At 38.1% G+C, this 11,500-nt stretch overlaps 2 protein-coding genes across 2 annotated transcripts; both read right to left on the bottom strand.

Moving 5' to 3' along the window:
• Positions 1–76: 76 nt before the first annotated feature.
• On the bottom strand, positions 77–3,397 carry btf3l4 (basic transcription factor 3-like 4). Its single transcript, XM_019279561.2, has 6 exons — positions 3,268–3,397; positions 2,786–2,847; positions 1,317–1,430; positions 1,008–1,209; positions 618–677; positions 77–443 (listed from the first exon to the last, which is right to left on the bottom strand). Exons 2-6 carry the CDS (start codon positions 2,837–2,839, stop codon positions 397–399), a joined length of 477 nt encoding a protein of 158 aa, XP_019135106.1. The 5' UTR covers positions 2,840–2,847; positions 3,268–3,397; the 3' UTR covers positions 77–396.
• Positions 3,398–6,901: 3,504 nt separating this feature from the next.
• On the bottom strand, positions 6,902–9,897 carry ptgfr (prostaglandin F receptor (FP)). The gene is made up of 3 exons (XM_010730268.3): positions 9,856–9,897; positions 8,678–9,486; positions 6,902–7,216 (listed from the first exon to the last, which is right to left on the bottom strand). The coding sequence occupies exons 2-3, from the start codon at positions 9,470–9,472 to the stop codon at positions 6,902–6,904; spliced, it is 1,110 nt and encodes a 369-aa protein (XP_010728570.3). The 5' UTR covers positions 9,473–9,486; positions 9,856–9,897.
• Positions 9,898–11,500: the final 1,603 nt, after the last annotated feature.

The following is an 11,500-nucleotide window of genomic DNA, read 5'->3' as shown; positions in this document are numbered from 1 at the left end:
CATTTGCATGCAAAATTATATAGAAAAAATCTTCAGTATTCATAAAATCTTGCCAATGACCACAGCACCATCTAAAAAATGTTAATCACCTTTATTTTGTTTCATAAACAAAAAGTCTTAAGACTTGATTTAATGACCACTGTAATCCTGACCATGACTGACAATGTGGTGAAGGGATTTAACAGTTTACCAGAGGGGAGTAACATTATTATTATTATTTTTTTTTTTAATAAGTGCACAAGCCAGTCTGACTCGGACATCCAGGGGCCATCGTAAAGTAGAAAAGTCTCTGGTTTGTAGGGATAGTGTCTGATACGTCTGGATGACTAGACTTAAAAACAGTGGAGAGGGTTTCTTGTTGCAGTCCAGTCCGTGCGCATGTGAACTTCATGTGTGTCAGTTTGCCTCGTTCTTTGACGCTTCGTCGAAGTTCTCAACCAGATCTGCGGAACAAAACATTTTGGATTATTACGTGGAAAGAAAACAGTTTTGCATGAGACAGTATTTATTTTATTATTCTCCAAAAATATCAAATGCAGATGATAAAATCCTGCATCTGAATCTGTTGACATGCATGAAGACATTTAACTGACTTTTATACATGTAATGGTTCATACCTGGAACATCATCATCCTCTTCCTCAATGTCCTCTGCCTTTGGAGCCTTGCTGTCGAGAGCTGAGATCAAATGCACAAATAAAAAACATATTATAGCAATATATGTCGACAAATCCCACAAAAAGAGCAAACTTGAAATGAATCCTACTAACAAAGTTGGATATATCTTATTCCTCTGGGCTGGGTGACATGTTGCTTTAGCACAAACATGGGCAGTGTAGTTTATTTTAAGTCAATCCACATGCACTGTGCTGCTTCTGTATGTTCTTATTAGAGCACCACACGTACTGACTGATAACACACTCTGTGTTGGTAAGAAAGAACCCCTCGCCCTCCTCTTTTACAGTGACTGTGAAATGTCACAGGTCTAAGAGGTCCAGACACACCCACCTTGCCGGGGGAACTGTTCTGCCAGTTTGCGCAGGCTGCTGAGGCTGTCCGCTCCCAGCTGACTGAGGATGCCGGGAAGCATCTCTGTCAGCTGCTTGGTCTCAGCGTGGCCCGTGATGGCAAAGGTGTTGGCGGACAGCGATGCCTGAACTTTGGGGTTGTTGAAGTGGATCACGGTCCCATCATCCTTTATCATGTTCACCTGAGAGAAGACCACTCGGTTTTTAGTTACAGCTAAATGTGCCATAATCATCTGCGCAAACAGATGAATGTGGGAAAAAGCTGGCAGCAGTTACCATACCAATTTACCTCCTCAATTCCAGCAATATTGTTCACAGCCAACTTCTTTAATGAACTCTGAAGCTTTTTGTCATCAGCTGTTGCAGTTCTGTGTACCACCTTCTTCTTCCTGCGAGCAGATCCCTAAAACCAGAGACGACATGACGTCCTAAATGACAGCAACTCCAAACCAACTATGACTTAAGAGCGACGGCGTTAGGAGAAAAAGCAAAAGGCTTTCAATATAATATGAATTTAACATGTGATTGTGACAGTCGACAGTCATATCCTCCACAGACGACGGACAATTAAGATGTGCTGTAGAAGCAGTAGTCTTTATCATCTCTTGTATTTCCTGTCTTTGTTGTTAAACATCTGAAATGATATCCATTCCTAAGGAATCTGTATTACTGTGCATGCTTCACAAGAAAAGGAACACTGACACATCTGCTGCTTACAAATAAATGTATATTTTAAAAAGACAGTGTCCAATATGTGTACTGTAAAAACTAAAAAGCTGCCTATGGTGTCTCATGGACAAACATTTTTGGTGTTTTGCATCACAATTTCTTGCTCTGTCTTATCAGGTGATATACTGTATACACACACACACACACACCTAGAGCAGTAACAAACTTATCTAAGCTGATCGGCCCAGCAGAATTATTGGTCAAACTCTTTCGTCACTCAATATTTCTCGTTTAAATCCTACAGCTCTTTTTTATTTTGTATTACAATGTTGAGTGATGACTCTTCTTGCAATTTCTTTGCAACAATGTTTTTGAACTTTTGCACAAGTCAACTTTTTACTACTTTTACATTCCTGCACAAAACTGTACATCTCTTTCCACTGAAATAACACATACATATGTTTTATTGTCAATATTCTATTTATGACTTTAGTACTTTCTTTATATTTTTCTACTTACTGTTTGTTATGCACCAAAACCAAAGACAAATCCCTTTTATGTGAGAATTTACTTATTAAACCTGATTCTTTCAAACATTAAAGTTAGATATAATCAACTAAAGGGGGGAACATAAAGCACATTCTGAGACACACTGTATTTATTCTGCTGCATTAAAAATGTATCATCATGCGACCATAACATACTGTGTCAGTTTATTTTCACGCATAACTTTTTGAGTGTCAGAAAACAGTACAAACACAAACGTAGCAACAATTTCCCAAACATGACATTTTCAAAACCAAAAACTGGAACTAGAAAATATTTGGCTTGAAAAATGACATTTTAACTTCTCAACTATTTGTTTCTGCTCTATATAATTTGAATATTCAGTGTCTAAATATTATTATTTTAATATGTTTTGGATTTCAGCTCTAATTATCTGAAAGTGAAACACACAAACACCACACATGTATTGTAAGTTTTTGCTTGTGCATAAATAACATTAAATGCACTGAATCACCTGTGCAGTGAACCACCCTCACCTTTCCCAATCAAAACAATAGGAGCACTTCCTGGCTGACAGCTTACCTTTCCTCCTATCCGGACCTGGGCTTGAAGTTTTGCCAGTTTTTCTTGATTCATGTTCTCGCCTAAAATGTAAGAAAGAAAAAAAAAAAGTATAATAAAAAACAAACATGAATATTTTTGTGTAGTTAGCTGAAGAGAGCTAGCACGCTGCTGTTTGTCGACTGTGAGCTGCAACATGCGAAGAGACACGAGTCAGTTTATCTGACGACAAACAAGAAAATAAAATAAAATAAATAATGTTTCATCTGCGAGGCAAAGCGACGACAAGAGACTAAACAGAGACAGAGACATGATGCAAGAATAACTGAGGCTAGCTTCAAGTTGTCAGCTGTCTGCTTCGCAGCTGCAGACATGAAAACACAAACACAGGCCTGCACACACACACACACACACACACTCTTACACTCTTACACACATACACACACACTCCGCAAACACCGCCACACTCCTTCACGCGTAAATCAACACGTATCATCCCAAACCTGCTCAAATATCCACAGAGACATGCGGCACTGAAAGATGGAGGTTATGAGGAAGAGATTACGTCACACACCACACGGATTTTTTTTATTTTTTTTTATTTTTTTTTACTTTCTTCTTCTTCTTCATTTCCGATCAGCTGGAGGTGATTTGTGCGCCGTGCTGCCACCCACAGGACCCACAGTGTTCCTCCCCTTTTCTCTTTTCTCATTCTTTGTTTTTCTAGTTTTTATTTTCATTTTCATTATTCAACAATACACACACCACCAACCATGCTGATCCTTTTCTGGTTACCAACCTCTACCCCTGTGCTCCTTCATGTACAACTTTAACAGCTACCCTAAATACATTGATTGAAGACATGATGCAAAATAAACCAAAGCAAAAATAGACACAGAAAATGATTCAATACGAGAAATAGATAAAGCAAGCTCTGCCTTAATGCAATATTCTGTTAACAGACAACAAGAATAAGTAACAATCACAAAATAAAATACACACAAAAACAAGAAGAAGCACATCTACATATATATATATTTTTTTACACAATTAACTGAAAACTTGCGTCTCTCCACTACATTACCCATACCCTTTTAGGGGCCCCATTTTGCTTCATATAGATCCAGTCTACCCAGTTGTTTACATGACATTTTTTCAAATGCTGCCACTCGTGCCAACTCCACAGCCCACTCCTGCGGAGACTCTTTTCTCATTCTTGAATGGATCTTTTTTTTTTTCCACCCCAAAACAATGTTTGAAATTAATGAATTTATTCATTAATAATACATTATTCATGTTTTTGGCACAAGTGTCTATAGAGAGCTGCAATAGAGAGTCACAGAGAGATTGATTCACTGGTGCCCAGCGAGTCATCAGTTTGTAAAATCTTAATATTTTTTTTATAAATAATACTAATAATAATAACTTTATTTATATAGCACATGATAAATAGCATATAAGAAATGATAAAAGGAAAATATTAAATAATAAAAGATTTTAAAAAATAGAAATAAAGTGAAGAAATAAAAAATAAAATAAAAATAGACAACGTCACAAAAAGGCAAGGCTGTAAAAATGAGTTTTAAGAAGCGATTTAAAAGAATTCACTGAATTAGCCAGCCTTATCTAGAAAATATAAAGTAAACACCTGTTACCTTACTATGTCTGCAAAAATACTATCGACTAATACTACTCATATAGTACCAGGACTGATACTCTGTGCAATACGCCTGCAAAAAAAAAGAAGAAGAAAAAAAAGGAGAAGATAATGTCCCTTCTTCCTATGCTCTCTGTCTTTATGCTGTATTAACGTGCTAACCTGCATATGACAAGATTAAGTGATGCATGTGAATTTATCAATACACTTGTCATGACATGATGGTGATTCTGAAGAAGCTGTCCTCTCTGGCTCGTCTATATGCCCTCAAAATAGTGCCACAACTACTTTACGTCAGTAAATTTTCATACTTAATGCATCTACAGCATAAGGGTTTTGCCAATAGGTCATTAGTCTACACACAAGGTAATATGTTTACACTTTTTTTTATCTGTTGTGTCTATGAAGTGAGACAGCCCCGTCCTCTGACCTCTGTTACCGTCTCAATCAGAATGGCACCTGCTTTCCTAAAAACAAACATACAGCTGCATTGTATCTCAAAAAGAAGACGTCAGTGTCCCCAAAACAAACTAAGAAATCTCTACAGTTACCTCAAGACATATGTGTGTAACCTCCATCTGTAGCATGCTAGAACAGAAAAGTCCCTCACAGTAAGTGAGGTACAATTTGTTTCTTATTGAACTACTGCAGGTTTGTTTTCATTGCTTCTGGGTTTTGCTTTATTTCTGGTGACTCTTCAGTTTATAGTATATTTAACACATTTCTATACACAAATAAAGGTACTATACTTACATACCCTCAAATCTAAAAAGCTTAGTGTGATACACAAAAGCATTCAGCTATCATTTATGTATAGTACAGCAATCAGTGTCAACAGACAAGTAGAACAAAACAGAGATTTGTATATTAAAAAACATTTCCAGGATTGACTGCCATGGTGAAAAAAACATTGAAACATTTTGACCACTCACATGAAGACAAAACAACTTTTCATTTTGGTGCCGCTGGCCAAATTATTGACACAATAACTGGGTTATGGAGCATGAATTCAGTGTTTTGGGCGAGTTATTATCTTTGCAGATATACAATAGAGTTGTAATATTCACTGAAACAGATATACAATAGAGTTGTAATATTCACTGAAACAGTACATTTCAAAACAATGAGACAAAAGGTTAAAAAAAAGAAGAAAACTGACAATGCATCTAAAAGCTTCCCTTTGAGCATGAAATACTTACCTACGGTAGACTTAAAAGGTGTCTGTAAAACATAAATATTTTTCCTATAAAAGAAACATTAAAGGGAACTTTCATGCTAAAAGATTTTATGGAGAAAAAGGCATGACAAACTCCAAAGAATTGGAATTTATTGATACATTTTTTAAAAAACTGTAAAAGAAAATAATGTAGACTAGATCACACGTGAGTTATTCTCTTTCTTCACTCGGCCTTTAATAAAACGTAGATTTTAACGTGGAATTAAAAACTAAAATTAGTGTTTTTATTAAGTTTACTTTTTATTCATTTAGGTGCCTGCTAATACCTCTAAGTTTATTGGCTCTCCACTTGACTGTTGTCATTTTGTGATCACTTTAACCTGTGAGTGAATGACGGCTTTTAAAGATGTGTGAGCAGTTAAAGTAATTACATCCTCTGAGCAGCAGCAGGAGCTGTGATTAGCCAACACATAACAGCTGGTCTGTGCTACTTTGTTTCATGATGCCCAGTTCAACTTCAAATGTATTAATCAACTCATATTACCTTTATAAAATGTATTGTGATTGATTCATTGTAATTAATATAATTGATTGGAATGGGGTCATTATAATTGATTATAATTGAACAATGAAAAAGTCTAATTATCCCTGTGGCACGCTCTAGACTCCATACAGACAAAGAAATACAAACTTTCACCTTAAAAGAAGGACTTACTCATTAGTATTTTAGTCGCTCCGTGATACTTTTGATTTGTTTTTTCACCTTTGTTAAGCCTAAAGAAAAGTTAAACGAGAGAGACCACATATAACAAAAGCAGAACATTACATTTACAGTAATTACCTCGATAGACGTGTAAGGACAAAAGTATGTTCTATAGTGTGTTTCTGACCGGGGCTACGGCCAGTAACAATAACAAAATAAGACGAAGGCAATCAAACACGTCCAGTAAAAATGCTTAGAAGACGTTATAAGGGCACAAGCTTATAGAAAAGGTGCAATAAAAGAATGACAACTGTGATTATAATACTTTGTGTGCGCTGGGAACATTTTAGACAGATTTTGATGCATAAAATGGAGCTGAAGGAAGTTAATCTCACATTATACAATAGACCACAATGCTGCCAGTTTATTACCGTGATTATTTTACAACTCCAAAAAGAACATGAAAATGAAATTTGCAGCTTAATTCATAGTCCAAATGAGAATGTCTTGTGATAGGTCCAGTAACTTCTCTATTCAAGCAAACTTCTTCACAGCTTCTTCCTCTTTTTCCTCAGGTGATAAAAACACTGTGACCACGGTTCAGGTGATGGGTTTGATCGCAGTGTCAGACAGAGGTAATCTACCGAGGCAGCGGCAGTCAGATGAGCCAACACCTGAGTTGCTGGTCTCCATTGAGCTGCGGAGCATACCGCGCTGCCAGCGGTTTAGGTGATGAAACTTTGGGCTCCAGCAGCTGTGGAACAACATAAACATTTTCCTCAGAACAGCCTTTCTCAGCAGGATGTAAACCCAGGGGTCCAGGATCTGGTTCCATGTGGCCATACGTACCACCATCAGTAGGCTGAAAGACGCAGGCTCGTTTCTGACTCTGGTGCTCAGCAAGATGACATGGATCTGGTGGAGTGAAATAACTGTTTCAGTTATAACTTGGTTTGAAGGGGGGGTGTGTGATCAATAAATATCTTAATACCAGGACTGCTTTGATTTCATGTGAACAGACCGCCACTGTGCCTCTTGTTGACAGTTAACTATTGTTCACAACCTGAGGCGCTCACGTAGCCACCTGGGTACTGGGCCAGGAAAAATTTGTTCATCGAGAACACACAAACAAATAACCTGTTGTATGGATGCAATAGAAGCAGAAGCACTGTTTGATCAGGGTCATTTAAGTTGTTTCATTTATTTAGCAATATATTTTTGTCTGGTTACGTCCACACTCATTTATTTGATCTGAGCAGTACTTTGTAGTTTTTCCTCTTATAGTTTCATGACATTTGTAAATCTGAGTAATAAATAACTTTTGTGTTACCAAATCCACGTTGCTTCCCTCTCTGCTAGAGAGCTGAGTCATACATCATAAATTGGATTTGTACCTGAGGCCTCTCTCACCAAAACAAGAACCAAAACAAGAACCATAGAGATTATCTGCGTTCAAAATAATATTCAAATGATTTACCAGAATTATCTATTCATTCAGCACAAAAGAGCCTGTAAAGCAGTAATTATGTTTTCCAACAGAAGGCTGATGGTGTTCGCCAAGCGTTTTCACATGAATGGCACATTCACTATCCTTTGTATGATGCACAATGATTCAACACACCTGTATTTGCATTATATTTGTGAACTCATAAATAATTAGTTACTTTCTAACTGCAACAGTACTATTTGCTGTGATCCAGTCGCAGTAAGAAAAAAATAAATCATAATAATCAGCACTGTTTTCAAAAACTCAGAAACAGTGTTTTTGCCACAGTCGTGTTTTCTCAACAAACGTGCCAAGCTTTTGTTTTTATTGGACCTTCATTATGTCAAATGATGTGCCTGGTCAAACTCACTGCAAACTTTTCCTCTATGGCACCATGTTTGATACAAAGTGGCCATCAAACAAAAACAGCAGTAGGAAAAAAGTTTCAGCATACTTCTTTCATCATATTGCCAAGATTTGCAGACAAGCGTAAAAATATCTGAGAAATATGATCAGTGTTTCTGTGATGGTGTAGATCACAGTGTGTAGGCTCTTCATGTCATTAATGCATGGTTGTGTACTTCAGCAGAAAAAGGATGAGTAGGTTGGACAGGGTGAAAATGAAAAAGCAGCAGTGTGAAAAACTTAAAAAACAGTCATCTTTTTCTGAGTCATTTTTTTTATCACACATAAATGGATAATAGAGCCTGTCAGGTTTCTGCCTCATTTCAAACCCCATTATACTGTCTCTTGTCACTCACTTTGTACTTATCAGTGTTTAAAATCCACGACAGACAGATTCACAAATAGGAGATGTGGCTGGAAGATCATAAAATACATTTTTTAAATCATATAGCTGAGTTTAACGTCTAATGCAGAGAATTTCTTACCAGTAATGGGCCCCAGCACACGCAGGACACCAACATGATAACCAGCAGTTGGCAGATCATCTCTATGTGGTAGGATGTTCCTCTGCAGTGATGCTTGCGGCGCAATCTGGCCTGCAGCAAAGCGCAGCTTGTCAGTGTATTGCACACTATGGACAGCAGTAGGGCCAGCAGCCCCAGCATAGAGAAAAGCAGAGGCAGGAGCACATCCAGCCAGTCTTTGGGTTCCTCCATATGGAAGAAGCACCAGCTCCTGGAGCTCTGAACCTTGTAGGGCCTCCACAGCAGCAGTGGGAACACTGCCACCAGGGCAGCGAGCAGCCAGGTGAGTCCCAGCAGTCTTTTCATGTGATGGGAAGCAATTGCCGTGGAGTGGAAAATAGGCCTGGTGACGCCAATGCAGCGCTCAACCGCCATGGCACTCCCCAGGAACAAGGGGCTCAGGCCAAAGAACACCATGCACGCACCGAAGATGCTGCACACGATACGGTGAGGGTCAAACATCTCCCATTTCTTGTGTGAGCTGTAGACAAAAAGCACAAGGGAGCCGTTGATGAGGTGACCCAGGAGGTCTGTGACCACCAAGCTGCTGGCAAACAGCAGGAAGGACGCCTTGGACTTGATCCGGATGCGGTTGTAGGATTTGACGAGGATGAAGAGGGCAAGACTGTTGGAGAAGATGCCCACGGTCATGGAGATGATGGACGCGGTGACAGACAGTTCGTTCTGGGTGCAGGTGTCGTTGCTTGGTCTGACCTCTGACCTGCAACCTGTCTCGGAGCTCCCATTGGATGCCATGATTGAAGTGAAATCTGAAGAAGAGGATAAACAGTGGATGATTCATTTGCTCCAACATAGTTGGAATAAAAACCTCAGGCTAGAAAGTTGCTTTAATAAATTTAGTCTGAGGAGAGATTTAATTGAAACGTTCAACCAGCGCCCTTAAAAATAAAAGTATTGAAAGTATTTTACAATACAGCTCACATGGAGTTACCAGCGATGATGATGCATAATTCATATTCACCATGTTTGAACATACAAATGAAGTGCAGTGAACGCAACTTTCATCAGAGAATTAATCCATAAAAATAGAGAATAAAATGAAATACAATCTTGATCAAAAATGTTCGACACTGTCACAGACAGACAAACAATAACTTTTGTTAATGTTCGCTCCTTACCTCAGGTTTGGTCTTCTCTCACACAACTCGCCATAAGTCGACAGCCTCTTCACTCTTTTTAAAGTCTTTTATGGTAGTCAATAAAACAAATCGGCAGTAAATGCCATCGAAACTGCTCTCCTCAGTCCTCCTCCTGTTGAGGCAGCGATGTGTGCAGCTTGTTCCGTCTTCGCCCCGCGATGCGTAAAGTCAGTGGAGGCGGACGAGCTTCAGTCTGCGAAGTATCAAACTCAAACCCACCTTCACATATGTGTCATTCTGCAAAAAATCAGCATAAGTCTGCTCTTTTGTTTTAGTGTTGACACTGGATAATACAAAAACGGAGCGCTGACAAACTGTTTCCAAAATACGCATGCCATTAATACTTGTAATTACGCATCACTGCTACTTTAAAGTTTCTATGTCTGTGGATCATTTTTCTGTAGCTTACATGTCACTGGAAAATATACTATATTAGTTTTACATCACTCTGTTGGAGTGCTGGAACATCCTGCTGCTTGGCAGCAACTTCCCATCATGTCCTCAAAGTACAGGCTGTGTTTGCAAAGGCATGAAATCACCTGCTGGTGACTGAAGTAAACATTAGGAGACACACCAGTGTTATTGCTTTGCTAAGGTTCCTTCTTTTTTTTTATCACCTGAATAATTAATTTTGTAACAATCTTTTAGAAAAACAGTGGATGAAAATATCATCCATCCAACCTAAAGTCACTTCAACATTTTTTTTTTAGATTAAATTACCACCAGACTAAACACATTTTAAAAGATTCTGAGGATCTATGAATGCAATGCTATAATGTGTTATGAAGAACATATCTGAGCCAGACTTGGCTTGGACTGGACAGAGTGCTGTGATGTGGTTTAAAGCATTATCCTCAGTCAACTTATCAGTCACACCTTTTGTGTGTTTTTGATGGATACAGACGTCCACTAAATCCAATATTGTGCTTAAATAAAATGATGGAGACCACCATGATTCATTTGAATAAAAAATTAAGCATGATGGTCCTTTTCTCTATTTGTTGTTGATGGTTTCTTTTCCGGTGGGTATGTATGTATCGATTATGTCAGAAAGAAGTAAAGTGAAAGTTGTTTTTTTTGGAGTGTAGTTCAATTGTCTTCAATTAAAGATAATTTGGCACTGATGTCCAAACAAATGTCATATTTCACAGATAATAAAAATAAATCAAAGTGCTCCAAAAAAGAGAAATGGTCAGGCACTAAACAAAAGACTCTTTAAACTAGATGATGCTTCCTGAGTGTAGCTCAGCAGTAAGCAAACTATTGACTTTTATGAGAGCTGGCAATTTAAGACGGATTAGAGAGGAGCACACATAATTGTGAAGCAGATAACGAGTCAGACCACCTGAGCAGAGCAAACACAGCAATTTAGAGATTCCTTATTAGTCATTACAACAGAGGGAATCTTATGTGAGCCTCATTCTTGAAGTTTTGTTCCATCAAAAACAAACTTTTCTAACTCAATGAAAGGAAGGAAAGAGTTGAGCAGATGGTTAATGAAGCTCAATCGGATGTTCTAATTTGGGGGCTTTGGTCCATTCCAGCATGCACATGTCGTTGCTGTTAAAAGAAACTTGGTCATTTAAAATGTTTTCAATTATTCTTACAAGAGTAGTTCACCAGT

The sequence above is a fragment of the Larimichthys crocea genome, chromosome XVII (assembly GCF_000972845.2).
Source record: "Larimichthys crocea isolate SSNF chromosome XVII, L_crocea_2.0, whole genome shotgun sequence".
NCBI lineage: Eukaryota > Metazoa > Chordata > Actinopteri > Sciaenidae > Larimichthys > Larimichthys crocea.
The sequence above is the reverse complement of the archived record's forward strand: the minus strand, read 5'-3'. Positions and strand labels throughout refer to the sequence as shown.

What these genes read in the sequence shown, in the direction of transcription:
- btf3l4 (XM_019279561.2), bottom strand. Translation starts at nt 2,839, where the DNA reads ATGAATCAAGAAAAACTGGCAAAACTTCAAGCCCAGGTCCGGATAGGA. An exon ending in ATATTGCTGGAATTGAGGAG is followed by an intron (nt 1,210 to 1,316) that starts GTAAATTGGTAT and finishes GTCTTCTCTCAG; the next exon opens with GTGAACATGATAAAGGATGA. An exon ending in AGAGGATGATGATGTTCCAG is followed by an intron (nt 444 to 617) that starts GTATGAACCATT and finishes TTTGTTCCGCAG; the next exon opens with ATCTGGTTGAGAACTTCGAC.
- ptgfr (XM_010730268.3), bottom strand. Translation starts at nt 9,472, where the DNA reads ATGGCATCCAATGGGAGCTCCGAGACAGGTTGCAGGTCAGAGGTCAGA. An exon ending in TGTGCTGGGGCCCATTACTG is followed by an intron (nt 7,217 to 8,677) that starts GTAAGAAATTCT and finishes TCACTCCACCAG; the next exon opens with ATCCATGTCATCTTGCTGAG.